Source organism: Ursus maritimus, unplaced genomic scaffold (genome assembly GCF_017311325.1).
Source record: "Ursus maritimus isolate PB19 unplaced genomic scaffold, ASM1731132v1 scaffold_10, whole genome shotgun sequence".
NCBI lineage: Eukaryota > Metazoa > Chordata > Mammalia > Carnivora > Ursidae > Ursus > Ursus maritimus.
In genome coordinates this window covers 19,888,319-19,912,785 of record NW_024423344.1, presented here as the reverse complement: position 1 = coordinate 19,912,785, position 24,467 = coordinate 19,888,319, and the positions used below count along the sequence as shown (strand labels likewise).

At 42.5% G+C, this 24,467-nt stretch overlaps 1 protein-coding gene across 4 annotated transcripts; it reads right to left on the bottom strand.

The window, feature by feature from the left end:
- Positions 1-23,661, bottom strand: NEK3 (NIMA related kinase 3). 4 transcript variants are annotated; one of them, XM_040622409.1, is made up of 16 exons: positions 23,577-23,661; positions 20,925-21,097; positions 18,952-19,045; positions 18,768-18,865; positions 17,507-17,590; positions 16,455-16,522; positions 16,274-16,360; positions 14,176-14,230; positions 10,417-10,617; positions 9,954-10,026; positions 7,628-7,677; positions 4,540-4,639; positions 3,868-4,011; positions 3,253-3,387; positions 979-1,105; positions 1-561 (listed from the first exon to the last, which is right to left on the bottom strand). In XM_040622409.1, exons 2-16 carry the CDS (start codon positions 21,039-21,041, stop codon positions 477-479), a joined length of 1,518 nt encoding a protein of 505 aa, XP_040478343.1. In that variant the 5' UTR covers positions 21,042-21,097; positions 23,577-23,661; the 3' UTR covers positions 1-476. The 4 variants fall into 4 exon arrangements, with proteins under 4 accessions (XP_040478343.1, XP_040478354.1, XP_008705115.1 ...); XM_040622420.1 differs by having other exon boundaries at positions 7,628-7,674; XM_008706893.2 differs by lacking the exon at positions 23,577-23,661 and adding an exon at positions 23,252-23,274.
- Between the last annotated feature and the right edge of the window lie 806 nt (positions 23,662-24,467).

Genomic DNA, 24,467 nt, shown 5'->3' with positions numbered 1-24,467 from the left:
TCCAATTAAATTTATTTAGATCCTCAAACCTTTCGGAAATGTAAAAAGAGTTATACAGCAATTAAGCACCAATCATGACAGTGCAGAAACGACATAACGGGCTGCTGCCATTGGTCTTTGGTCAGCATTCCTATGACGAAGGCCTTACTACCCTCGTTTTAGGGTCGTGGAAATTGGGGCTCAAAGAGCTTAAATAATTTCCCACAATCGCACAAACTGTAAGCAGTAGCATCCGATTTCTGTTCTGACTGCAAAGCCGTTCTTCTACCCCTTCTCCTTTCAGTTCAAAAACTCATGAGCTACAGATTTTTAAAATCTTGTGGTACTAATCAGGAACAATTTTAAATATTCACAGTTTCCCCCTCTTCATTCTGTGTCCAAAGAAAACTATAAATCCCGTGCACGGATACTATCCAAATATTAATTCCTCACTTTAAACATCTACTCCATGTGACCATGGAGCACCTCCTTGGGCGTTACGCATCCGACACTCCCTGCCAGCCGGCTCGCTGCTTCAGTTCTGACACCCAGTCAGGGCTGTCGTCATCCTCCTCGAAATCCCTGTGAGGAAACAATTTTGATATTAAGCCTCCATAGTAAGGGCACGGTAAGTATTTTTTGATGGCTCAAAGCAGAACGCTATCATCACAATATTTAGATTTTTGAAAAATGAGTTCCATAAGGCAAATGACCAGAGAAAAAACATTGTTAGCTCTTCCAAGGGAGCACTTCTTTCATGTTTCTATAACGTTTGCCAATAAACTCCAGTGTATTAAAAAATAGTAAGTCCTAGCTGAATGATTAGACTCAGGAATTCTATAATAATACCGTAACACATTACTCAGCCCAGACAAAAGATCCAAGATATGAATATTCATTTGTGATGTCGAGTAGTATACCCAGCTCCTGCTACACCTGAAATTAAGGTATGATTTTCACACACAACGACCAGTGCCATGTAGGTATATCCCAACGTACGTGTCCTCTGCATCCAGTCTAGGTTCCAGTCTCTCTGGGTCCAAAATGACAGAATCGTGACCTCCATCCACACTGTCTGACGCTTCTGTTTCTTCAGACAGGGGTCCCTTCAAGAACCCTTCTGAACCTTCAGAGGAAAATTATGCCAATTTTAACAGTAGTTGCTTAATTAGTGAATGTCGGACTAAAATCCTCCAAGAGCTTGCTGGCTCACTGAGGACAATGCTCTATTCCTTTTGTAGTGCCTCCCCCATTCCACAGCACGATTTCTGGCATAAAACAGGCCCATGAAGCATCAGTATGGGTATTAAATTTAAAAACAGTGCTTTCTTCAAAAGAAAAATTTAGAAAATTATAATTAAAACCTTCAAATATAAGCACGTATATTAAAGATATCTTCGGATCATCGTCTTCCAGCTGTTTCTCCTTTGAGCTCCCCACCCCCAACTTTTCCCCAGGATAGGGAATAAAATTAAGGAATGGAGACCACATGCGTGCTTTCAAAAATTTCCTAGATGGCAACTGCTTTCAGATTTTTGCTCACACGACAATAACCTAACACAAAAATGTGGGCTAAATCTTTATAAAACCCTTTCATACTAGAGCTATGACATAGGTTTTGAACAGTGAACAGGGACCAGAAACAAAATCCAGGGCCTACAACTGCTACCACAAAATTCACAACTGTTAGCCTTCCTTAACACTGTCCTCTATGCATCCGCCTCTGCTCGGGGCTCTTACGACAATCCGCACACAGCTCTATCAGAACACACCTCTAAAAATTCATCTACACCACTCTAAAGCCCTCTCCTTGAGTGCTGCTCTCCCACCATACTCCTCCAGGGAAGGAACTGTGTTTTCTTCTTTTTTTTTTAAATCTTAACCTAGCACATTTGGCATTCGACAAATACTGACCAAATAAACAAAGACAACTAAATTACAATAAATTATTGTATATAATAAATACACTATATATATATATGTATATGTATATGTATAATAAAACACTAAATTACAATAAATACGGTCAAGACTTGCCACAGCATCACAGGCTCTACTTGGCATAATTTATCTTAGAGCTTCACTTAGCAAGATGGCTTAATAATTGAATTATCAAAATTATACACAGATGTACACACCCTTAATGCAGTCCTTTGGCCTCGATTCCTAAAGATAGTATTATAAAAGGTAATTTCATGCGATTTACTGACAAGTCTGCAGAAATGATAAAAAAATCAAATCCTAATTACTCCTTTTTCTTGAGCTCTATTCAATACAGCAGGATTCAAGCATAGAGCAAAAGAAATCTTGAAATTCCTCAAAGTTTACACTATGATGGAGTCTGAAGTGTAAAGTCAGGAAAACTGGGGTGCATTTGTGTGGTAAAAATGCGCTACTCTTCAAAGTAGTCCCACGATTATTAAAATAAGCAAACAACGAGCAGTTAAAAGTAATGAAGCTCCATGGGAAATTTTAATTAGAGCTCGAGACCGGCTAAAGAAGATTCAAGGAAACCTAAAAAGTACAATGTTATGAATCATTTTATAACTTTAAAATCAAAGTTACAACTTTAAAATCAAAGTCTCTGGGAGGGGCGAAGAGGGAATTTTTTAAAAATGGGTACGTAGTTTCAGATCTGGAAATGGGAAAAGTTCTGGAGATGGATGATGGTGATGGCTGCACAATGTAAATATATTTAATGCCCCTGAACTGCACACCTAAAAATGGTTTAAATGGTAAATTTTAGGGGCACCTGGGTGGCTCAGTCGTTTAGCGTCTGCCTTCGGCTCAGGTCATGATCCCAGAGTCCTGGGATCGAGCCCCACATCAGGCTTCTCCGCTATGAGCCTGCTTCTTCCTCTCCCACTCCCCCTGCCTGTGTTCCCTCTCTCGCAGGCTGTCTCTCTCTCTCTCTGTCAAATAAATAAATAAAAATCTTTAAAAAAAATAATAAAATTAAATAAATAAATGGTAAATTTTACTTTATGCATATCTTACCACACTTTAAAAAAAAAATCAAAGGGAGGGGGGCACCTGGGTGGCTCAGTCCTTTAAGCATCTACCTTCGACTCAGGTCATGAAATCGGGGTCCTGGGATCAAGCCCCGCATCAGGTTCCCTGCTCAGCTGGAAGCCTGCTTCTCTCTCTCCATCTGCCCCTCCCCCCTGCTCATGAACACTCTCTCTCTCTCTCACACACAAATAAATAAATAAATAAATAAATAAAAATTAAAAATTAAAGAGTTTCCACAGGTACGTAATAGACTTGAGTCACCTGGTCTGTATATTGTGTATGTTTGAAACGCCAAGCTGAGATCCGCATTCTTAAGGATGTCCATCAAAGTTTCTGGAGTCTCTTTGAGCCACTGCTTACGGGTGTTATTTTCATTGTACTTTATTACAGAACCACCTAGTTGTGAAAAGGTAACAGTTAGGGCCACGTAAAAAAGATTTTCAGCATATATCTTCCATACTGTATTTTAAACTAAGTTAGTTATATTTTACTCTCTACTAAAACCTATTTCACTCACCTACATGGGCACTGCTCTGATACGTGACACCAAGTATCTTCTACAGAGTGACATTAAAAACAACAACAAGAACAGTCTCCAGCCCATTAAACAACCATTAGAAAATGCCCTATAGTGGGCACCTGAGTAGCTCAGGCGGTTAAGCGTCTCTTGATTTCGGCTCAGGTCATGATCTCAGTGTTGTGGGATCAATCCCCACATCGGGCTCTGCACTGGGAGTGGAACCTGCTTAAGATTCTCTCTCTCTTCTGCTCCCCACCCCCCCACTCATACTTGCTCTCTTAAAAAAAAAAAAAAAATCACCTAAAGAAAAAGAAAGAAAATGATCTATAGTAACAGCGTTCAATCTGACTACTAACCTCTCTCATCCGGGGCTGCTAAACTGGAGGACAGTATGGCTGCGTTTTCCAAAGCCATGAGAGCAGTGTTGGGGACATTTTTCTCCCACTGTCGCCTGAGAGGACTTGGTGAACTGGGTTTCCTCAGATGGACTGATTTATTATCTGATTTTAAAATGTAAAAAAGTATTGCTAAGCATATTATTTATCATTTATATGCACACATATACTCAAGCAGCTACATAGAAAGAAATCTTTCTTTTCTCTTCCAAACTCACACCCACTCACAATGTTTTTCAAGTCTAAGCAGTAAAGGGAATAAAAAAAAATCTCCAAATGCAAAGGTAATGCTAATCATTAAAGTGAATTTTTAAAACTACGTATATATTTATATATTATAGAATGTACAAGAATGAAGCCCAATTAGGTTGTGTATTTCTGTACATGGTTTCTATGGTACATAGTGCAATTAATACTATTTTATTGTAAACGCTCTTATTGATAAACACTATTTTCTTTTTTTATGAGTAATAAAGTATTCCTGTACCATTAAATAAATCCGCTGGATAAGCAAACAAAAATCTGCTTGTCCATTTGTTTACGACACCTATGACTTAGTAAGATGAAAATTAATATTCCTTCCATATTCCTCAATTCCTCACTTATACAACAATTAGAATTTGAATAACTTACCTTTCCCTTTGTTTACTGTCCCCAGGGCACTTTCCACTGAATTTTTATTAATGTTTTCTAAATCAGTGTGGCTGTACTTTCTACCTTGTTCTTCCCCTGGCTTTAAAAGGGATTAAAAATACAGATTAAAAATGCTTGAAATGCTACAAACAAGGTAAAGGATGCAAGTCAGCTATCTTAATTTTAAATAAAGATTAATGAATTAAAAAGATTAATAACCATAGAACCCTATACATAACTGTGTGTTGTACATATTTACATGTCAGTTAAAAACCATACACATATGTACATATGTATATTAAAGTCCTATATACTTCTAATCATTATATTTTTTTAAAGAGAGAGTGAGAGCGAGGTGCAGAGGGAGAGGGAGAGAGAGAATCCCAAGCAGACTCCACGCTGAGCACAGAGCATGACGCGAGGCTCAATCTCACAGCCCGGAGATCATGACCTGAGCTGAAGTAAAAATCAGATGCTTAACCAGGTGCCCCTATATTACTAATCATTAATATCGACCATCGCAAATACGAAGAGGATTTATAAAATAACAGGTATTTGAGAGGTCTTTATAGAAGCAATGAGTAATGAGAAATTTCAATATGGTTTGCTGTATTGGGCTTTTCATGCTGGAATAGCAAAATGAAATATTTTATAAAGTTGCTCTATATGGTCAAAATGTCCCCACTTCACCTGAGTAGTTCAGTCGTTTGAACATCTTGATCTCTTGATTTTGGCTCAGGCCACGATCTCAGGGTCGTGAGATCAAGCCCCATGTAGGGCTCCACAATTGGCAGGGAGTCTGCTTGAGATTTTCCCTCTTTCCCTCTCCCTCTTTTTCTCTCGCCTTCTCTCTCCCTCTGTCTAAAAATAAATAAATAAAATCTTTAAAATGTTCCCACTTAATTCGGTGTTTTTTCAAATTATCTAAGCTCCTGATTTCTTGAAATATCATAACATGTTGTCTAGACATCACTAAATCTGCACATATTTTGAGAAGGAATACATCTCCTATGCCTAGACAGTTTCCAGCATACAGGTTCTCAATGATTTGTTGAATGAATAAATACAGTAGGCTGTTGCTGGAAGTTTGTTCGTATTTCTATACAGTGGATCTCAAACTTCTCTCCCCACCCGACGAAGGGCCCCCCATAGACAAAGAAGTCAGAATCTTGGCTGGTAGTGGTGATGAGCAGTTTCTAAAAGCCCTGAGGGGATTCTGGTGTTCCATCCCCGCCAACAGTCACAGCTCCACAGGCAAAAGCCACTGCTCAAACAGCGCTCCTGGCTCGGCCCTCACGTCCTCACGCCTTGCCGGCTTGCCCAGGACCTTCTTCCTACCTCAGCTCTCCCCTTACCTGACTGACTTCCTGCTCTCTCTTTGTTCTGCTTACACTTCGCCCTCTTTTCATTTTGCGAGAACCCATGGACGTGTCCACTGTAGGTGGTATTACAACGACAGGGGTGGCAGCCTGGGACAGGAGTCAGGATTGTCTGCAAAGGGCCCTGAGGAAACTTTCTGGGGGGTTGGAATTCTTGATCTTGATTGTGGTACTGGTTATATGACACTATAAAATTTCCAAAATTCGTCAAACTCTACACTAATGGGTAAATTTTACCGCATATAAATTATGCCTCAATAAAGCTGGGGAAAAAATATAGATATTATCACAGGAATAAAAAAAAAAAAAGTACAGGGGCCGGAGCTAGTCTATTTGTAGCAACATAATGGTGGGATGCTGTTATTTATTTACAGCCAAACCTCCATTCCAAAAAATTTGACAAGTTTAATTACTAGTACATTCCATAAATAGAATGATCTGTTGTTAGTGCAACATTTTTTCTTTTTCGAATTAAAAGGTTGATTAAACTGTTGAAGAAAGAAAAACAAATCAGGAGTAGGGCATGATTTGCTGAGCTGGGTATGGCACTACTCAGAAGTGGACCTGCTGCTCCCCTTCACGACTTGACCACTTGACCGCAGCTCCCGTGTCAAAGAGCTCACAGCTGCCCAGGGCACCACTAGATAAACAGGACCGTGAATGCCAGGCTGAAAAATGTCAACTTGGTTTGGCAGGTAATGGGGAAGCACTAAAAGTTCCTGAACAGAAAAATGTCAAGAGGGGCGCCTGGGTGGCACAGTCGTTGGGCGTCTGCCTTCGGCTCAGGGCGTGATCCCGGCGTTGCGGGATCGAGTCCCACATCGGGCTCCTCTGCTGGGAGCCTGCTTCTTCCTCTCCCACTCCCCCTGCTGTGTTCCCTCTCTCGCTGGCTGTCTCTCTGTCACATAAATAAATAAAATCTTTAAAAAAAAAAAAAAAGAAAAAGAAAAATGTCAAGAGCAAAATACAGATCTAAATATCCTTTAGCCATTAAAGGGAAAATATTCTGATACAGGCTATACCATGGATGAACCTTAAAAATACTACGCTAAGCAAAATCAAAACCAAACCAAACCAAACCAACCTATGCTAAGCAAAAAGACACAAAAGGACAACTATTGCATGATTCCGCTCCTGTGAACTATCTGGAATAGGCACATCTATAGAGACAGAGGTGGGATGGAGGTCACCAGGAGCGTGGGGGGGCAGTGCAGGTCGGGGAGGAATGGGGAGTTATTATATAATGTGTAGCGTTTCTGTAAGGGGGTGATGAGAAAGTACTAGAAACAGAGAGCGGTGATGGTTACCCAACACTGTGGATGTGATTAATGCTGCTGAATCGTATGCTTAAAAATGGCTAGAATGGGAAATCCTGTGTTATATATGGTTTACCACAATGACAAACCAACCAAATCCAGGCTGAAACAAGATGTTCGCGACTGCAAGCAGAACAAAGTTCTCTCACATCTATATTGACACCACCAGTCATCTACAACTGAAAACGAAAAGACAAGGCACATGAACCAAACGCTCGGTGATCTCCAGTGGCGCAGCTGACAGTGCAGGATGACGGCCACCAATTACTTCAGTGCCAAAGGACGGGAAACTGCTGGCCGGGAGGGACCAGGCCCCAGTCTCACAAACCTCTCACAGCCCCAGATGGTTCCCGGTAGATAGGTGTTTCACAAACGTCATTTTCGAGCTCTTACCATCGCGGTTGCCTCATGTTCCAAAGCTACCCTGATTCCGCCGGCGTCTGCTTAAAAAGAAAAGACAAGGTAGGAAGAGAGAGCATGCGGAGGCTCACGTGATTAAGTTCCTCGTGTGATCTGCAGAAAGCCCAAAGACAAACGGAGTTCTTAAAGTCAAAGAGCCAAAGCCTTAGCCTGAATCGTGGTATCAAGCTTTAATCCCCGGGGAATTTAAACGGAGGCCGTTCTGTTGTTCCCAATGGCAACATCTGAAAGGTAAGACCTGATTCACTCATGCCCCCGCATTTCGGCACTAGAAGGTGAGATACTCCGCATCCCTGGGAGGCCACCATCACCTCCAGCTCAGGCTGGCTATGGAGTCTGTGCTTTTCACAACAGCTATGACAGCCCGTGAAATAGGGACCCCTCGTAGGAAGGGAGCTGCTTGTCCCCTCACAAGGCACCGGCGGCGGCAGTCAGCGAGAACTTCGGCACCAGCTCCCTTCGGGAAGAGTGGCTGCTTTGCCCCGGTAGAGCCCGGCCGGCCGTGTTCCTCATTCATTCAACATTGTAAAGAATTGCTATTGAGCATCCGTGACGACGGGCGCTGAGGCTACAACAGGGGGTGAAAGAGACGCATCCCCTGCCCTCACGGAGTGTTCACTGCGCTGATGGCACTGTCCACCAACCGCGTGGAAATGCCACCAGACACACCGTCTGCCATGGTGGCCCTTCTCCGCTGGTTTAGTCCTCTTTTTTAGGAATGGTAAGACTACACTTAGGCAAACTATCTCGAAACTTTTCTCAGACTGGCTTTTATTGTTGTTGCCCAGCATTATGAAACTAATTTTCCACTACCCTGGGATGCGGACAAAAGCTACAAAATAGCACCTAACGTAAAATAAACACTAAAGCGAACTATGGAAACAAAGGCAATTGGCTACCCCTTAAGGAGTGGAGAAAAGGCTGAATTATAAGAGCAAAGGGCTTGCATTACTAGAAGGATATACATTCCTACAAAAATAACATGTAAAATTGAACTGTCAGAAAACAGTAGAGTTTTTGAGGGCTTCTTGTGGAGCATGTAACACTGAGATAATGGGCACCAAACAATGGAGGTCTGCAACATGTCCCTACAGTGAGTGGATGATCTGTTTCCATTTGTCTTCTCTCTTATTCTGGTCCTATCTACCATCTTCGGTGGAGCTCTTCAGATGGAAGGTCTGAGTCACTGATGACAAATAAAAAGGAAGAAAAATAGGAGCGCCTGGCTGGCTCAGTCAGTATAGCATACGACAAGTCTTACATTCAGCGCCCTAAGTTTCAGCCCCATGTTGGGCATAGAGTTTACTTAAAAAAAAATAAGAAGAGGGGCTCCTGGGTGGCACAGCGGTTAAGCGTCTGCCTTCGGCTCAGGGCGTGATCCCGGGGTTATGGGATCGAGCCCCACATCAGGCTCCTCCGCTATGAGCCTGCTTCTTCCTCTCCCACTCCCCCTGCTTGTGTTCCCTCTCTAGCTGGCTGTCTCTCTCTCTGTCGAATAAATAAATAAAATCTTTAAATAAATAAATAAATAAATGAAAAGAAAAGAAAACAGAAAAAAAAAAAAAGGAACAAAAATAGCTTTGAAACAATTAAGAGATGACAACTTCCAAAGAGGCAATACATTACATTTGAAATTTGTTCAGGATCGACTAAGTATGAATGGAAATTTTGTACAGCTATTAAGTGGACTGTTCTAACTCTTGAAAAGTCTCTGCTCTGTATTTATTTTAAAAAGATTTTATTTATTTATTTGTCAGAGAGAGAGAGCACTAGCAGGGGGAGCTACAGGCTGAAGGAGAAGCAGGCTGCCCACTGAGCAAGGAGCCTGATGCGGGACTTGATCCCAGGGCTCTGGGATCATGACCTGAGCCAAAGGCAGATGCTTAGCCGCCTAAGCCACCCAGGCATCCCAAGGCTCTGCTTTTTAAACTTTTGTTTACCAGATGGTTCTTTGGACACTTGGGGATAATTTCCTACAAGATTAACATTGTAATTTCGTGGTCAGATTCCTAGGCCATGACACAGAAGCCTTCTACCTGACCAAAGGGAACCTGGTACTAATAATGAAACAGAAAACAATCTTTACATCATTAAAATCGCCAAACTAGGCTTTTTGATCCCTGGGAAACTAAATGTATAAAGTCAGTACAGAATTACATCTGAAATAGCAAGAAGAAAATTTTAATTTCAGGACATCTCTGAAATGGTTTCTAGTAACTTGAAAATTGTATTTTTCTTTTTTGTTAAACTACACTTTGAAAGGAAATTGAACAAAAGGTAAGCTTTCTAAAATTCTTACCTTTTTTTCTTGGTGTGCTAGGCTTAGAATTTTTGGTTTCTTCTAATACCTGCTCGCCATATTCTGTAATGATCTGAAAATTTCAAGTAGAGAATTTAAAGATGTGAGGTACACTTTTCTTTAGACACTGCCATGTCATTTAATTATCAACATTCTTCCCCACAATCGTATTTACAGTTGAAAAGCAAAATGCCCTTTAGAAAATACCTATAATTTAGACACACAATTTAGACGTTTCTACATGTTTAGAAAAATATCAGAAAGGTTACGCAAACTCTCCCTGTGAGTATTCTCGGCAAACGGTATTGTGGAAGGCAGAGGAGGAGGGAAAGGAAGTTTTAATTTTTTCTGTATACTCTTCTGCATTATTTAAATTTTTACAACCATGTGCTACATGTTGTGTTTAAAAGATAACGAACCATTTGACCATACTTGAAAACCACTCACAGTTGATCCATCATACCTCTGGGGGTAAGCACTTGCGGACAAGCCGAGCCAAAGAGCCTCTAGAGAGAAGTGTTGTAGCAGAAGGGCGATGGGAGGGATTCCTTTTAAACATCTGCTTGATCAGATGCTGCAGTTCACAGGAGTACTGAGACGGCAGTGGGCGCAGGGACCCCTGACATATTTTGAGAATAAGACTTTTCCAGCTATTTGCCTGAAACTAAAAAGTAAAACTGAACTGTAACAGCAGAGACAAGGCAAGAGTGGAAGAAATTACCAGCTCAATGGAATTCTTATGAATTCATTTAATTTTTTTTTTTTAAAGATTTTTTATTTATTTATTCGACAGAGATAGAGACAGCCAGCGAGAGAGGGAACACAAGCAGGGGGAGTGGGAGAGGAAGAAGCAGGCTCATAGCAGAGGAGCCCGATGTGGGGCTCGATCCCATAACGCCAGGATCACGCCCTGAGCCGAAGGCAGACGCTTAACCGCTGTGCCACCCAGGCACCCCATTTAATTTTATAAAAGTATTTGCTGCCTGGTCATTTTTCTTCCCAGACGGATCCTTAAGGTACTACTCGAAATCTTATGGTGGGTTCAGAAGGAAGGTAAACATAAACAGTGCAAAACTCCCCCATCTGGAGAAAATCTCAGCATCGATGCCAGCTTTAGGTGCTTTATTACTCATAAGCAATGCGTGTGCAGATACACATTTTTAACATATTTTAAAATCAAGGTAATACATACATATAGCTTTTTTTTTTTTTTTAAGATTTCATTGATTTATTTGAGAGAGAGTGAGTGAGAGAGACACAGCACACCAGCAGGGGCAGAGGAAAAGGCAGAGGGAGAAGCAGGCTCCCCTGCTGAACAAGGAGCCGGACGCGGGGCTCGATCCCAGAACCCTGGAATCATGACACGAGCTGAAGGCAGATGCTTAACCAACTGAGCCACCCAGGCGCCCCACGTATATGTTGCTTTTTAAGAAGTCAATGGTACCAACAGGCTTACACTAAGTGTAACATCCCTTTGCTTCGTTCCTCCCCAGAACCCCCCAGGCCTGCTCCCTTGTGACATGCACTCCAGACTATGCCAGCTTTAAACGTCTACTGCCAAATCCCTTTTACCTTTCATGTCCTCAAAATAGCTATTAAACTTTGACAAGCAATAGAATGGGAGTCAAAATGACATGCCAGAGTAACATTTTTAAAAAATCTTCACTGTAGAATAAACATTGAAATTAATGTTAGATGTTAGTCAGCCTTGGTGATACTTATGCAAGAACATGCTGGCATTCTGCCTTGGAAATGCACCCTATTAATAAAATATGCAAGTGAAGATATGAAAAAGGAAAAAAAAATCAACACAGAACAAGGGAAAAATTCAGGTAGTGAAAAATGAGACTGAATCTGCTTTGTCTCTGGCTTTTAAACCATTATACCAGGTTTCTGCATTTCCTAAAGATTTGAGAACTACTTTTGCCTCAAAGCAGACGAGAGAACAGATTGTGTGCCAAATATCAGGGCCCCATATTCCTTAATTCTTATTCTTGCTAGAAAAAATAAGAACATGTATATGAAAGCTCACAAAAAAAGACAGAATCGGGGGAATAAAGAATATAATCATTAAAAAGATACTGGAATTTTAAAAAACAATCTTATTTGTATAAAACAGCGATTCTTCACTTGGGCTGTACATTAGAATCACCTGTGTCAAAAATTTATTTATTTCAGAGAGAGAGTGAGAGAGAGAGCAAGCGAGAGCAGGGGGAGAGGCAGAGGGAGAGAATTTCAAGCAGACTCCGAGCTGAGTTGGGAACCCCACGCAGGGCTCAATCTCATGACCCTGATATCATGACCTGCGCTGAAACCAAGAGTCGAGCCCTCAATCAGCTGAGTCACCCAGACGCCCCTAGAATCACCTGTTCTAAAAAACACTGCTGTCCAGGACACCCTCAGGGGTTTCAATTCAATTAGTTTGGCATGGGCCCAGGCATCGCCATTTTGTAAAGTCTCCCAAGTTTTTCTAATGGTACAGCGGGCATTATAAACCACGTACACTCAAGGAGGACAGCACGTGGCTTCAGTGTGAGTGCCTTTCACCTAGTGGTGGTGAAGGCTTTTTCTCCATCATTCACTCTCATATCTCTCAAGCACATCTGTAAAGATGCTTGCTGGGGGTGGATGGGGATGGGTGAAACAGGTGGAGGGGATTAAGAGGCACAGACTTCCAGGTGTAAAATAAATAAGTCTCGAGGATGAAAAGTACAGCACAGGGAATATAGTCAATAATATTGTAATAACTTTGTATGGTGACGGATGGTAACTATGGTTACGGTGAGCATTTTGTAATGTATGTAAGTGTTGAATCACTACACTGTGCACCTGAAACTAACATAATACTCTGTCAACCACATTTCAATTAAAATTTTAAAAATGAAAAAAATGCTTGGTTAGAGCTAAGTTTCAATCTGTACCCAAAGGACAGAATTTATTTCTATGCAAATCTAAGACTTAACAGGGACGAGCACTATGATTGTTAGTTTATTGTGCAATAAATAACTGTTAAATGAGCAGGCCAAGTTATTTAACCTCTTTTTTGTTAAATTATTTCTTAAAATATCTTGAAAAAATAAATATAAAAATGGTTTTCTCCACAACAGCCAAAGGTGAAAATAACCCAAATGTCCAATAACTGATGAACGGATAAACAAAACAAGGTATAAACACACGATGGACTATTGTTCGATCGTAGAAAGGAATGAAATTCTGACACATGCTACAACATGGATAAACCTTGAAAACATTATGCTACATGTGATAAGCCAGACACAAAGGGAAAAGTACTGTGTAATTCCACTTATATGAAATATCTAGAATACGTACATCCTCGGAGACAGAAAGAGGATTAGAGGTTACCAGGGGCTGGCGGGGAGGGATGGGGATGGGAAGTTATCGTTTAACGGGTACAGGGTTTCTGTTTGGGACCATGGAGAAGTTTTGCAAATAGGTCCTAGAGATTGTACAATATTGCAAAGTAATTAATGCCATTCAAAATGGTTAAAATGGCGAATTTTATGTTTTATATATATATATATATATATATATATATATATATATATATTTTACCAACATAAAAAAATTGAGAATAATGGAAAAAAGGAAGAAAGTGGGGAGGTAGGGAGGGAAGGAAAGAAGGCAGGCAGGCAGGCAAGCTAAATATAAAACTACAGAAACTAAATAATGAAAGTTCCCTATTAGTATACGCTACGAAAGGGGCTCAAGACAAAGGTGATCCCACGGAAACAGGTATGAATTCATCTGTTAGAAGGTGGAGGAGGGTCAGTAATGGATCCTCCAGACCGAGAAGGTACTTTAATGCTGAAAAACAAAGCAAGCCATTCCATACCGTTTACGCAGAGTTTTATGCAGGGTAATTACACACAGGGGCAAAGGGTAGGGCACAAGGCGGGCAGGGGAATACAGGGCACTACACAGCTTTTCTCTACCCTATTCTCCACCCTTTCTCTGCAACTCTCCGGACCTTAACCCCCAGCTTCTCCGGAAGGAGGGGCATGGTGGTGAGGTCCCAAGGCAGTTACCCAAAATGGTACGACCTGTGCACCAGAGGGAAGAAGAAGACGGAAGGCCAAAGATGGAGTCAATGCTGTCGGCCCTCCTACAGCGTCCTAGGGAAGCACATGGCCAAGTGGAATTACGAAGGACTTAGCCAGATATAACAAGAGGCTGCCTTTCCCATTTTACACACCATACTTACCGGATGCTTAAGGGTACAGAGTTCATACAGAATGCATCCCAAGGACCAGATGTCACTGGAAGCATAAAGAAGCAACGTCATGACAAATGGGTTATGAATGATTATATGAAATATAAAAGACAAATGAAAAATTACCTTTAATAAGAATAAATATCACAAGTAATTCCTATTAAACTAAAATATATGTAAGTTTGGTCTAATACTTAGATACTTACTAACAGTCATGTTCACGGTGAAATTCTCTGCTCCCGAGCCCCTACCCTCCAAATCAGGGTGGTTCAGGTGTCGTTTCAGTAGCATTTGGTACAAGAGGGAATATTCGTGGACTCAGACTGGCATAGTTGGAAGAGGGCTTTAGAAGTCACGCAGTGTAGCTTCCACCCAGACCATCTGTGCGCAACCCAAGGCCTTCGGATCACGCCTTCCGATAAAAAGCTCTTTACCTCGGGCCCAGCCTGTGCCCCCGCTGGATGGCTCTAGGGATAGTGGTCTTCCTTATCATAAGCCAAAATGTGTCTTCTGGGAACCCTCACCACCCCCTGTGTTAGCTCTACATTCCCAAACAAAGAGAATAAGACTACTCATTCTTCCACAAAACAGTTCTTCAAAACTCAGAAAAGAGGCCTGGAGTTTACCCCCAAACACCCACCCTTCTTCATACTAAGCATTCCCATTTTCTCTGTCATTCTCACCACCTAGTTGTCATGCCCCAGACTTTTTCTACATGATATTCTTTGCATTTTAACTAATGGCTTTAATCAACAGTTTCCCGCAACTTTTGATTCTTTTAAATTTCAAACCTACAGAAAAGTAAATGTCCACATGCTCTTTCTTAGACTCCCCCACTGTTAAATTTGCCACGTTTGCAAGCTGGTGCCCTCTTCCACGTGTATCTGAACCTCTTGAAAAAAAGATGGCAGACACCGAAGACTTCACCCCCAAACATGTCAGCATGTATCTCCTCCGAGCAAGGATACTCTCCCTCATAAACACAATACCAGTGTCACATCCAAGAAATTTAACCTTAATTCAATAATATCATCGAACCTTTGTCCAAACTCAAATTTTCCAAACCAGTAAGTTCCTTTATAGCTGCTCTGTCCCCAATGTACTCAGTTTTACTCTTAGAAGAAACTATTCAATACGGATTATCATATTCTTTCCAGCAATCAACTCGACAGAAGCTAACAAGAGCCTGTAGGTGTTTCTACTTCTAAGAATTCAGGCCAAGAATGTGTTACAAAATAATGACCCGTTTATGCAAAACAGGTCTATTAATCACAACACTGATAATGATACTGAAAATCTGAAATACATCAGTAGGCCAACAACAATATTTGTGAAGAGTTTAAATATGTGGTAATATGAATATGATATAATAAAAAAGGAGGAAGTCAAGTTGTATATAGAATACATAAACCAGGTTTAGAGGGGGGAGTGAATGGATGGAAAGAACAGCAAAATATTATTAACAGCAGTGAAAAAGTAGGTAACTGCTATATCCTTTCTCGTATATCTCTGTTATTTCCAATACTCCCCCTGCTCACCCGCTCCATCAATGGGCACGTTATTACTTATATTCAGAAAAATACTATGCTTTAAATCATAAGGTCTGTGATACTAGCTTCTTTTAATTAATTAACCTATCAGTCAAGTACTTATCATCCACTCCTGCCAATATGAACTCATTGACATAATCCAGGGGTTCCCAAATTTTGCTGCACTCCGGAATCATTTGGTGATTCTGGAAAATGACCGCTGCCTGCTTCCCACCCCCAGACATTCTGATACAACTGGTGGGGCTGCAACCTGCGCTTCGGGACGTTTAAAGGTGAGAGCAGTATCGTGTGAGAAGCGGTCACGTCATTCGTACCGCTCCCTAGGAATGACGAGCCTTCCCTCAGCATTACACTCAGCTCCTCTCAGCTCTGATGAAACCAGCTGGAGAACTGGGACTTTCATCTAGTGCCTGGGCATTTAGAGTCTACACGGCTTTCAAACATATTTTCCAAAAACCACACTTCACGTGTCGGCTACAATGCCCGTCACCAAACAGTCATGCTTGGTACTCACTGCACCAAGTAAGAACATTACTTACCTTTTATTGTTGTAAGGCATGTTCTCCCAAATTTCAGGGGGCACGTAATAAGGTGTTCCCACATACGTACAAGCAAACGCCATAGGGCTAAAACCATAAAAAGGCAAAGCACAATTACAGAGCATGCCTGAGTCACGGAAAGTTTTGATTGCTGTCACTACTAGAGAATAGACACACGTACTTGGAGAGAAGACGGGCAGATCCAAAATCTCCCAGTTTTACTTTTCCATTTTGGGTGAGGAAGATGTTCTGCGTTAAAAAAGAAGAGCTGAGATTATGTCTTGCATCATTTACCCGCAAGGCAGAGATCTCCGGGGAAGCTGTCTTTCAAAGCCTGCTGATGATGGAGATGGAAGGGTAGAGATGCTGACAGCTAAGTCCCGGAGGAGAACACAAAAGGACGAGATACCCTCTTGAGAGCTCCACGTTCCCCCCGCTCGGGAATTCAGGATCACTGCTTAGAAATCAAACAAGTAAGTTTAAGATTATATCGGCAGACAGCCCCTGGGTGGCGCAGTTGGTTAAGCGTCTGCCTTCAGCTCAGGTCATGATCCCAGGGTCTTGGGATCCAGTCCTACATGGGCTCCCTGCTCAGTGGGGAGTCTGCTTCTTCCTCTAACCTTCCCCCTGCTCATGTGTGCTCTCTCTCAAATAAATAAAATCTTCAACAAAAAAAAAAAAAAAAAAAGAAAGGACTGTATCAGGCAGAGCCTGATGGAGCCCCTGGGAAGGCGTCAGGGGGACTCCATGGGGCAGGTCTGGGTCTCAGTGATTTTCCATCTAAGAATGTACAGTACTACGGGGGCGCCTGGGTAGCGCAGTCGGTAGGCATCTGCCTTCGGCTCAGGGCGTGATCCCGGCGCTCCGGGATCGAGTCCCACATCGGGCTCCTCTGCTGGGAGCCTGCTTCTTCCTCTCCCACTCCCCCTGCTTGTGTTCCCTCTCTCGCTGGCTGTCTATCTCTCTGTCAAAAAAAAAAAAAAGAATGTACAGTAGTATGGTCTCAGCCCTCTCTGAGAGAGCTTGGAACATCCTAACTATACTCGTAAAGAGATTTAATGATCTTCCTCAGGTTGCACCTTACTTGGCTCCTATAAATATTAGGTTAACAAATGTTTCTAGGCTAAATAAAAACGTCCCAAGAGGAAATAGAATAACACAGAAAAAAGGACGGAGCGGAATAGTTTTTGTTTCTCTTTTCACTTTTAGGCCCCAAAAGGTATTTCCACTTACCTTGGACTTGATATCTCTGTGTAACACACGTTTCTTGTGAATGTGATTTACTGCAAGGCACATTTGTGTAAACCAATTAAGGATCTGTAAGGAAAAAGCATGCAGGAGCTGCAGGAACGCAGTAACTGGTTCGTGTTAACCCCAAATCCCACAGAATCGTCTCCAGGCCTTAGCTGACCTAGATTTTCCATAATGTAAATACAGAACTCCTAAAAATTACACAGTTCAACTAAGATTCAATGTTGGCTGGAGGAATTCAGAAAAACTGTGAATCCCATGTTCCATCATCTTGTGTGTGATCTAAATAGCAATTTAGTTCAATAAAACTCCACTATGGTTTTCGTGAATTCAACCCAATAAAAGTATTTCTTAAATATATACATCAAGGTGGTTCACCACTAAGGAATGAGTATGCTACAACTTTTTGTAATCATTAGTCAGACCTTCATTTGCCTTTTCAGAATGTTCATTTATTAACATTAAAAGACTCGTTATATCGTCAACCATCCTGTGAGTCAGCATTTTCTTCTTATAAATCCCTAGTCAATAGTATTCAGAATTCCTAGGTACCTAGGGGGCCTATAATGAAATGTCAAACTGATTTTTTTTTTCTTTTTTGCTAGGAGATCCATTCATTTGAAGCCAAGGTTGACCTCCTCCTCTGGAATCCATATTTTCAACAACACAACTTCTAAATAGAAATATTCATACCAATATGCTTTCATAACATGTTATACCTTAAATCAAATGAAGTCCCACTCACGGTGTCTACTTAAATATTTTCTTTAGTCAATTCATTCCAATAACATTCAATATATAATTTTCCTTTAAAAAGACAGGAAGTACTAGACTTAAAAGGAAAGTGCTAAATTGTAAAAGGAAAAAGTGTGAGAATAGGTATTCCCACGACACAGGAATTTGGGCTTCATTCTTCTGATTCTCTAGTAATGCAAAATAAATCCGTCTGTCTTCCACAATGACAGTACAACAAAATCCAAAATTTGAAATATATAGGACAAAAGAGGAGTAATAAATTTTGAAACTCTTCTAAACACAGGCGTTTTATTCCTCGCTATTTTATAAACGTATCTACTGAACTTGCTGAAAATATCTCAGGCAGCCACCTCCTGCACACGAAGCAGTAGCACTGATAGAAGTGTATCAGGTAATCATACGTACAATGCTTTCATTGGAACTTATACACATCTGGAGTGGAAAGCTGCTTCTAAACCTTGAGAAACCGTGGAAGCCAGTCTCTTACCGTATCTTCAGGAAACAACTTTCCTTTCTGATGCTTTATCTTTTGCATGAGGTCCCCTCCGTCACAATATTCCATCACAATATACAGGTGTCCCTCAGCTAAAACAAACAGATGACTTGGAGGAAAGCCTGGTGGCCATAAATCAAATTCCACAATGCATTTATTTGGGAGAATTCATGTTTACCTTCAAATGATTCTTGAAAGGCAACGATATTGGGGTGTTTCATTCTGGCCAACAGAACAGCCTCCTTCCTAGAATTCTGTGTACCGGAGAGAGACTAGAAGAAGATTTTAAATAGCATTTTAAAATGGATAGCTTTACAACAATACAGTATACAGTTGACCCTTGAACCATGGGGGAGTCGGGGGCAGTGACCACCCCACCCCCGTGCGGTCGAAAATCCACTCGTGACTTTTCACTCCCCAAAAACGTTAACCACTAATAGTCTTGGAATAACACAGAGTCATTTAACACATATGTTGTATGTTACATGTATTACGTACTGTATTTGCACAATAAAGTGAGCTACAGAAAATGGTACTAAGAAAATCACAAGGAGGAGCAAATACATTTACAGTACTGTATTGCATTTATCAAAAAAATCTACACGTTAAGTGGCCCCGTGCAGCTCACACCTGTGTTGTTCAAGGGTCAAGTGTGGTTTGTATATGTCAATGCCAGAGGCAGTTTTATAGCACTGCGCCGTGACCCAACTTATGTTTATCAAACTCTACAAGAAAATGTGATTTTTCAATTATGGCTCTATTTTGCATGCTAAAGCTGACCCCTTATATCTTTACAAGTATAGAATATAAACCAGTTTTCACATCAGCCTGACCATAACTGATTTGGAAAGCCAGCATGCCATTAACCATAATACATATTATGGCTCTATTTTGCATGCTAAAGCTGACCCCTTATATCCTTACAAGTATAGAATATAAACCGGTTTTCACATCAGCCTGACCATAACTGATTTGGAGAGCCAGCACGCCATTAACCATAATACACCCTTAAAGAAAAACTAGGGCTCTCATGTCTTACTGTCTGCATCATGTTTCCAGCCCACTGGTCTAGATGAAAAAGAGACTGGTGTGTTAGTGCAGTAAGGATGGAAGAAGATGGATTACAAAGCCAGTTTCCAGAACTGTTTATCCCCTAACTTACTCTCCGAGGACGAAATCCCGAATGGCTTATCTTTCAATGAAGAAACTGCCATTGGGGGAAAAAAAAGAATTAAAAGAAGATACTTTAAAAAGGGGCACCTGGGTGGCTCAGTAGGTCAAGCCTCCAACTCCTGATTTCAGCTCAGGTCATGCTCTCAGGGTCATGAGATGGAGTCCCCTGTTGGCCTCCATGCTCAGCGGGGAGGCTGCTTGAGATTCTCTCTCTCTCTCTCTCTCTCGCTTGTTCTCTCTCTCTCCAAAATAAACAAATCTTTTTAAAAAAATGCAAATTCACAGGCCCATCTGGACCTACTCAACCAGAAACTCAGGGATAGGGCCCAGCAATCAGTGTTTTAACCTCCAGATGACTTTGAAGCCCACTCAAGAATCACTAAAAGAGGTCAAGAACACAGTGGGGAAATAAATACTTAGAATTCTGAGAACTTTATTAAAATGTATTTTTAAAACATTGATCAAGACATTATTAAGCAGCCGCCATGGCACAGAGTCTTTGCTGTGACAACTAGGATAAACAAGGGTAAGGCAGCACCCTCCTCACCTTCCAGGGAAACAAAACCCAAAACGGATCCACAAAATAGCTTCCCCGAAACCAAAGGTTAGCATTTTAGCTTTTTGCTCTTCATTGTATTTTTCATGCTCTATTTTCATTAATATGGCCCCTGAGCTGCTTCTGGCAAAGCTTTTTACCCTTCTTTGCCTCTTATATAGGCAAAATTGGAAATTATTGCACATTACTCATTAAGATAAAAGAAACAGCAATTTCCACCTAGACTATTTTTCTCCCTTTTCGTTAATTACAAAAATTACCTAAAAATCCATATAAAATACATCTAGACCTTGTAAAGCTAATGAATAAACCCATTACATCTTTTGCACGAAAAAGCAATTCCATGTTAAATCTCGAGAACTCATTTTCCTGGGCAAATTACATGTACATTTTCAACATGAGCTAATGGCTTCAGCAGTGACCTTGGGAAGCCTTATTTCCTTCATGGCGAACATCTGATTACTGCTTTCTTGCCGAACCAAAAGGGCTCTGCCAAAGGAGCCCTCTCCGATCACTCTCAGGACCACGTAGCCATTCATGCTGGGGCAGCACGCAGCCCGGCTCCACGGACACAGTCACCACGACCTCTTCCAAACTGTAGTCAGACAACAGAAATGTTGAGGATTAAATTTATTTTCAAAAGGCAGAATGAATTCAAAGTAGCTCAAAATCACCATGATAGGACAACAGCTTTACTGGCTGAACTGTTGGACCCTGAGCACCCACACCAGGTTTTATAATCCTGAATGAAAAGTGCATTTACGAACTGTACTGCATTTATCGAAATAGCCGCATATAAGGTCCCATGCAGTTCAAACAGTGTGGTCAAGGGTCAAGTGTGACTCGTATACTTCTAGCAGCACACTTTGACCTCTCCTGGTCCCTGCTGTCACGCATGCCCCAAAGCAGATGGGACCTCTGACCTCAACAAAAATAGGCTTTTGAGTCTTACAGAAAGAGCTTTGGTGGCATATAGCATAAATATCCAGAGGAGTCAGGAAAATGATATATAACTGAAGCCTGAAGGATGAACGGAAGTTGGCTAGGCACGAGGGCACAGGGAGTGATGGGAGTGACGTAGGCAGAGGGGCTGGCATATTTAAGAGCAGAAGAGATTGTGTTCAGTTCAAGGAATTGAAAGAGGACTGTCACAGGCTGGTGAGGCAGACAGGGCCTTATCTGAAGGCCACTGTAAGCCACGTTCAGGTTGCTGGATTTTATCCTTGCGGTAGTTAATGTGCTATCTCTGAAGGGTTTTAAGTGAGAGAGCATATTAGAAAAAAATCACTCACTCTGGCTGCAGAGTGAATGGACTGCACACGGGAGGGGGCAGGAGGGCTGGAGTGGGACTCTGACAAGAGAAAAGGCAGGAAAATGATGATGGAGTGGAATGGGGTGGTGGCAATGGGGATGAAGAAAATGAGAAGAAAATATGTAGAAAGAATTGATGACAGATTTATGGGGGACAAGCTGGGAGAAAGGGACAGGGTAGACCTCCCAGGTTTCCAGTGTAAACTGGGTAAATGATACCATTCCCTGAGAGAAAAGCACCATGGTTGTGTGTGTGTGTGTGTTTCATTTTTCTGGCAGTGGGAGTGTGGCAGGGGTGGGGACTGGCATGGTGAAGGGAGACATATGTTCCTTTGAGGACATGTTGAGTTGAAGGTGCCTGGGATTAAGAAGAGATAAGCAGAGTCTTTGAACTTCAGTCTCCCTTTCTGTATTTTCCAGATAAAGCAGCTAGCTGAATTGGTTCATAGGTAAAGGAGACTAAAGTTCCTAACACTTTGCCTGGTACAGAGGAGGCCCTGGATAAATGGCAGCCATTATTATTATAAAACCTTAGCAACATGACGCATTTTTTTACCTTAGCAACACCATGCATTAAAAAAAAGAAACAAACAAACACTGGAATGAATTAACTTAATTTTCAGAAAGCTTACTTGTCGTGTTTTGTTTTTTTAAAATCGCACCTCAAAGAATTATGAGGCATGGCAGGTAAAGCAAAAATCACAAACCAAAACATACACTACAGTGACCTGTAAAAATGTTGTTTGTATTCATGTGTGTCATAGAATCACTCAGCAACTTTAGAATTAATTTCTTCCTATTAGCCAAATTAGAGGCATTGTGTTCAAAAACAATTCTTTTCAAGAACAATCGGGTCTTTCAGTAAATTTAGGGACCTGAAAGAAAAAAGTTAGTTGCCACTATTCTGACACTTGGTATTACCCAATTTAATGAGGTCAAGGGCCCCTCCGTGGCTCAGTTGGTTAAGCGTCTGCCTTCAGCTCAGGTCATGATCCCAGGGCCCTTTTATGGAGTCCCAAGTTGGGCTCCCTGCTCCGTGGGGAGCGGGCTTCTCCCTCTCCCTCTGCCTGCTGCTCCCCCTCCCCTGCCTGCCCGCGCTCTTTCTCTCAAATAAAATCTTAAAAAAGAAAAATAACAAGTTTTCCCATATTTCTATTCTTTTATTCTTCAGGGTCTTTATTTTATGTCATGGACAGTAACCGCTAAGCAAGAGCCACCACTGACTTTTTTTAGCTGAAAACCAGTACTTATTTGGTCCTTTCTGCCCACGATACTCAATATGACACCCACAAGATCAGTAAAAGACCTGTATACACTGAGGGTGACAAAGCCCCTTTGCACGTTTCTCCCAATCAAACCCTAGCGAAATGACTTGGAAATAGCCCGAAGTGGGCTCACGGCTGAGAAACCCTGGCGCGCAAGCTTCGAAGGCACGCACGCGCTGATCACACCACGCGGGAGGCCAGCGGCGCGCAGATCCTTCCTGCCGGGGAGCCTGCGCCGCCTGCAGTCCTCCCCCAGCGCTGGACCAGCGCCGCGGCGGGTGCCGGGAGGACAGGAGGCTGCTGGGAGGCGAGGGGGACCGGCGGGCGGGCGGCCCAGACCCGGGGCGGAGCCGGAGCGGGGATCCAGGAGCGCCCAGAGCGGGTCTCCCACTCGCCCCCACCGCGCGAGGGCGCCGCCCGCTCCCCGGACCCCAGGCCTCCACCGCCAGCCGCGTTCCTTCCTCCAGGGGCTCCCTGCCCGGCGGCGGGACCGCTTACCGGCTTCCCCGGCGACCGGAGCCGACCCCGGCGTCCCCGGACTAGAGCGCTTCCGCCGGGCGGGCCGGCAGGGCGTCTCTCGGGTTGCGGGTGAAGAAAGGTTCTCGGGTTGGGCGGGAGGCGCTATTATCGGAGTAGCCGGGCCTACTAAGGGCGCGTTTTCAAACTGTTGCTCCATAGCGCCCTAGAACAATGCCGGTACTATTGAGGGAAAGTGCCTTCCAGCAACAGGAGTTTTGCTTCCAGTTTAAGCGATAAGTTTCTCGGGCTCAGCACTCCCCTTACTAGCTGTGGAACCTTGGGCAAGTGTGGAGAGTGGAACAGTGAGTGGCCCCAGCAGAGATGTCCCCATCTTTCTCCCTGGAAATCGTGGATGTTAGGTTCTGTGGCAAAGGGCTGTTAAGACTGCAGGTGGGATTAAGGTTGCCAACCAGCTAACTCTAAAATACGGAGACGATTGCAATCTCCAGGTGGGCCCAGTGTGATCACCAGGGCACCTCCAAGTGGAAGAGAGAGGCAGAGTGGTGGTCAGAGATTTGAAGATGGAGGACAGGGCCCCCAGCCAAGGAACAAGGGGGCCTTAAGAAGCTGGAAAAGGGGGCGCCTGGGTGGCTCGGTTAAGCGTCTGCCTTTGGCTCAGGTCATGATCCTGGGATGCTGGGGTGGAGCCCAGCGNCTGAACCCTGCATCGAGCTGCCTGCTCAGCAGGAAGTCTGCTTCTCTTTCTGCACCTCTCCCCTCCATCCCCCTCTTGCTCTCTCAATAAATAAAATCTCAAAAATAAATAAATAAATAAATAAATAAATAAATAAATAAATAAATAAATAAAGGCTGGAAAAGGCCAGGAAACGAATTGCCCCCTTGAACTTCCAGAAGAAACACAGTCCTGCT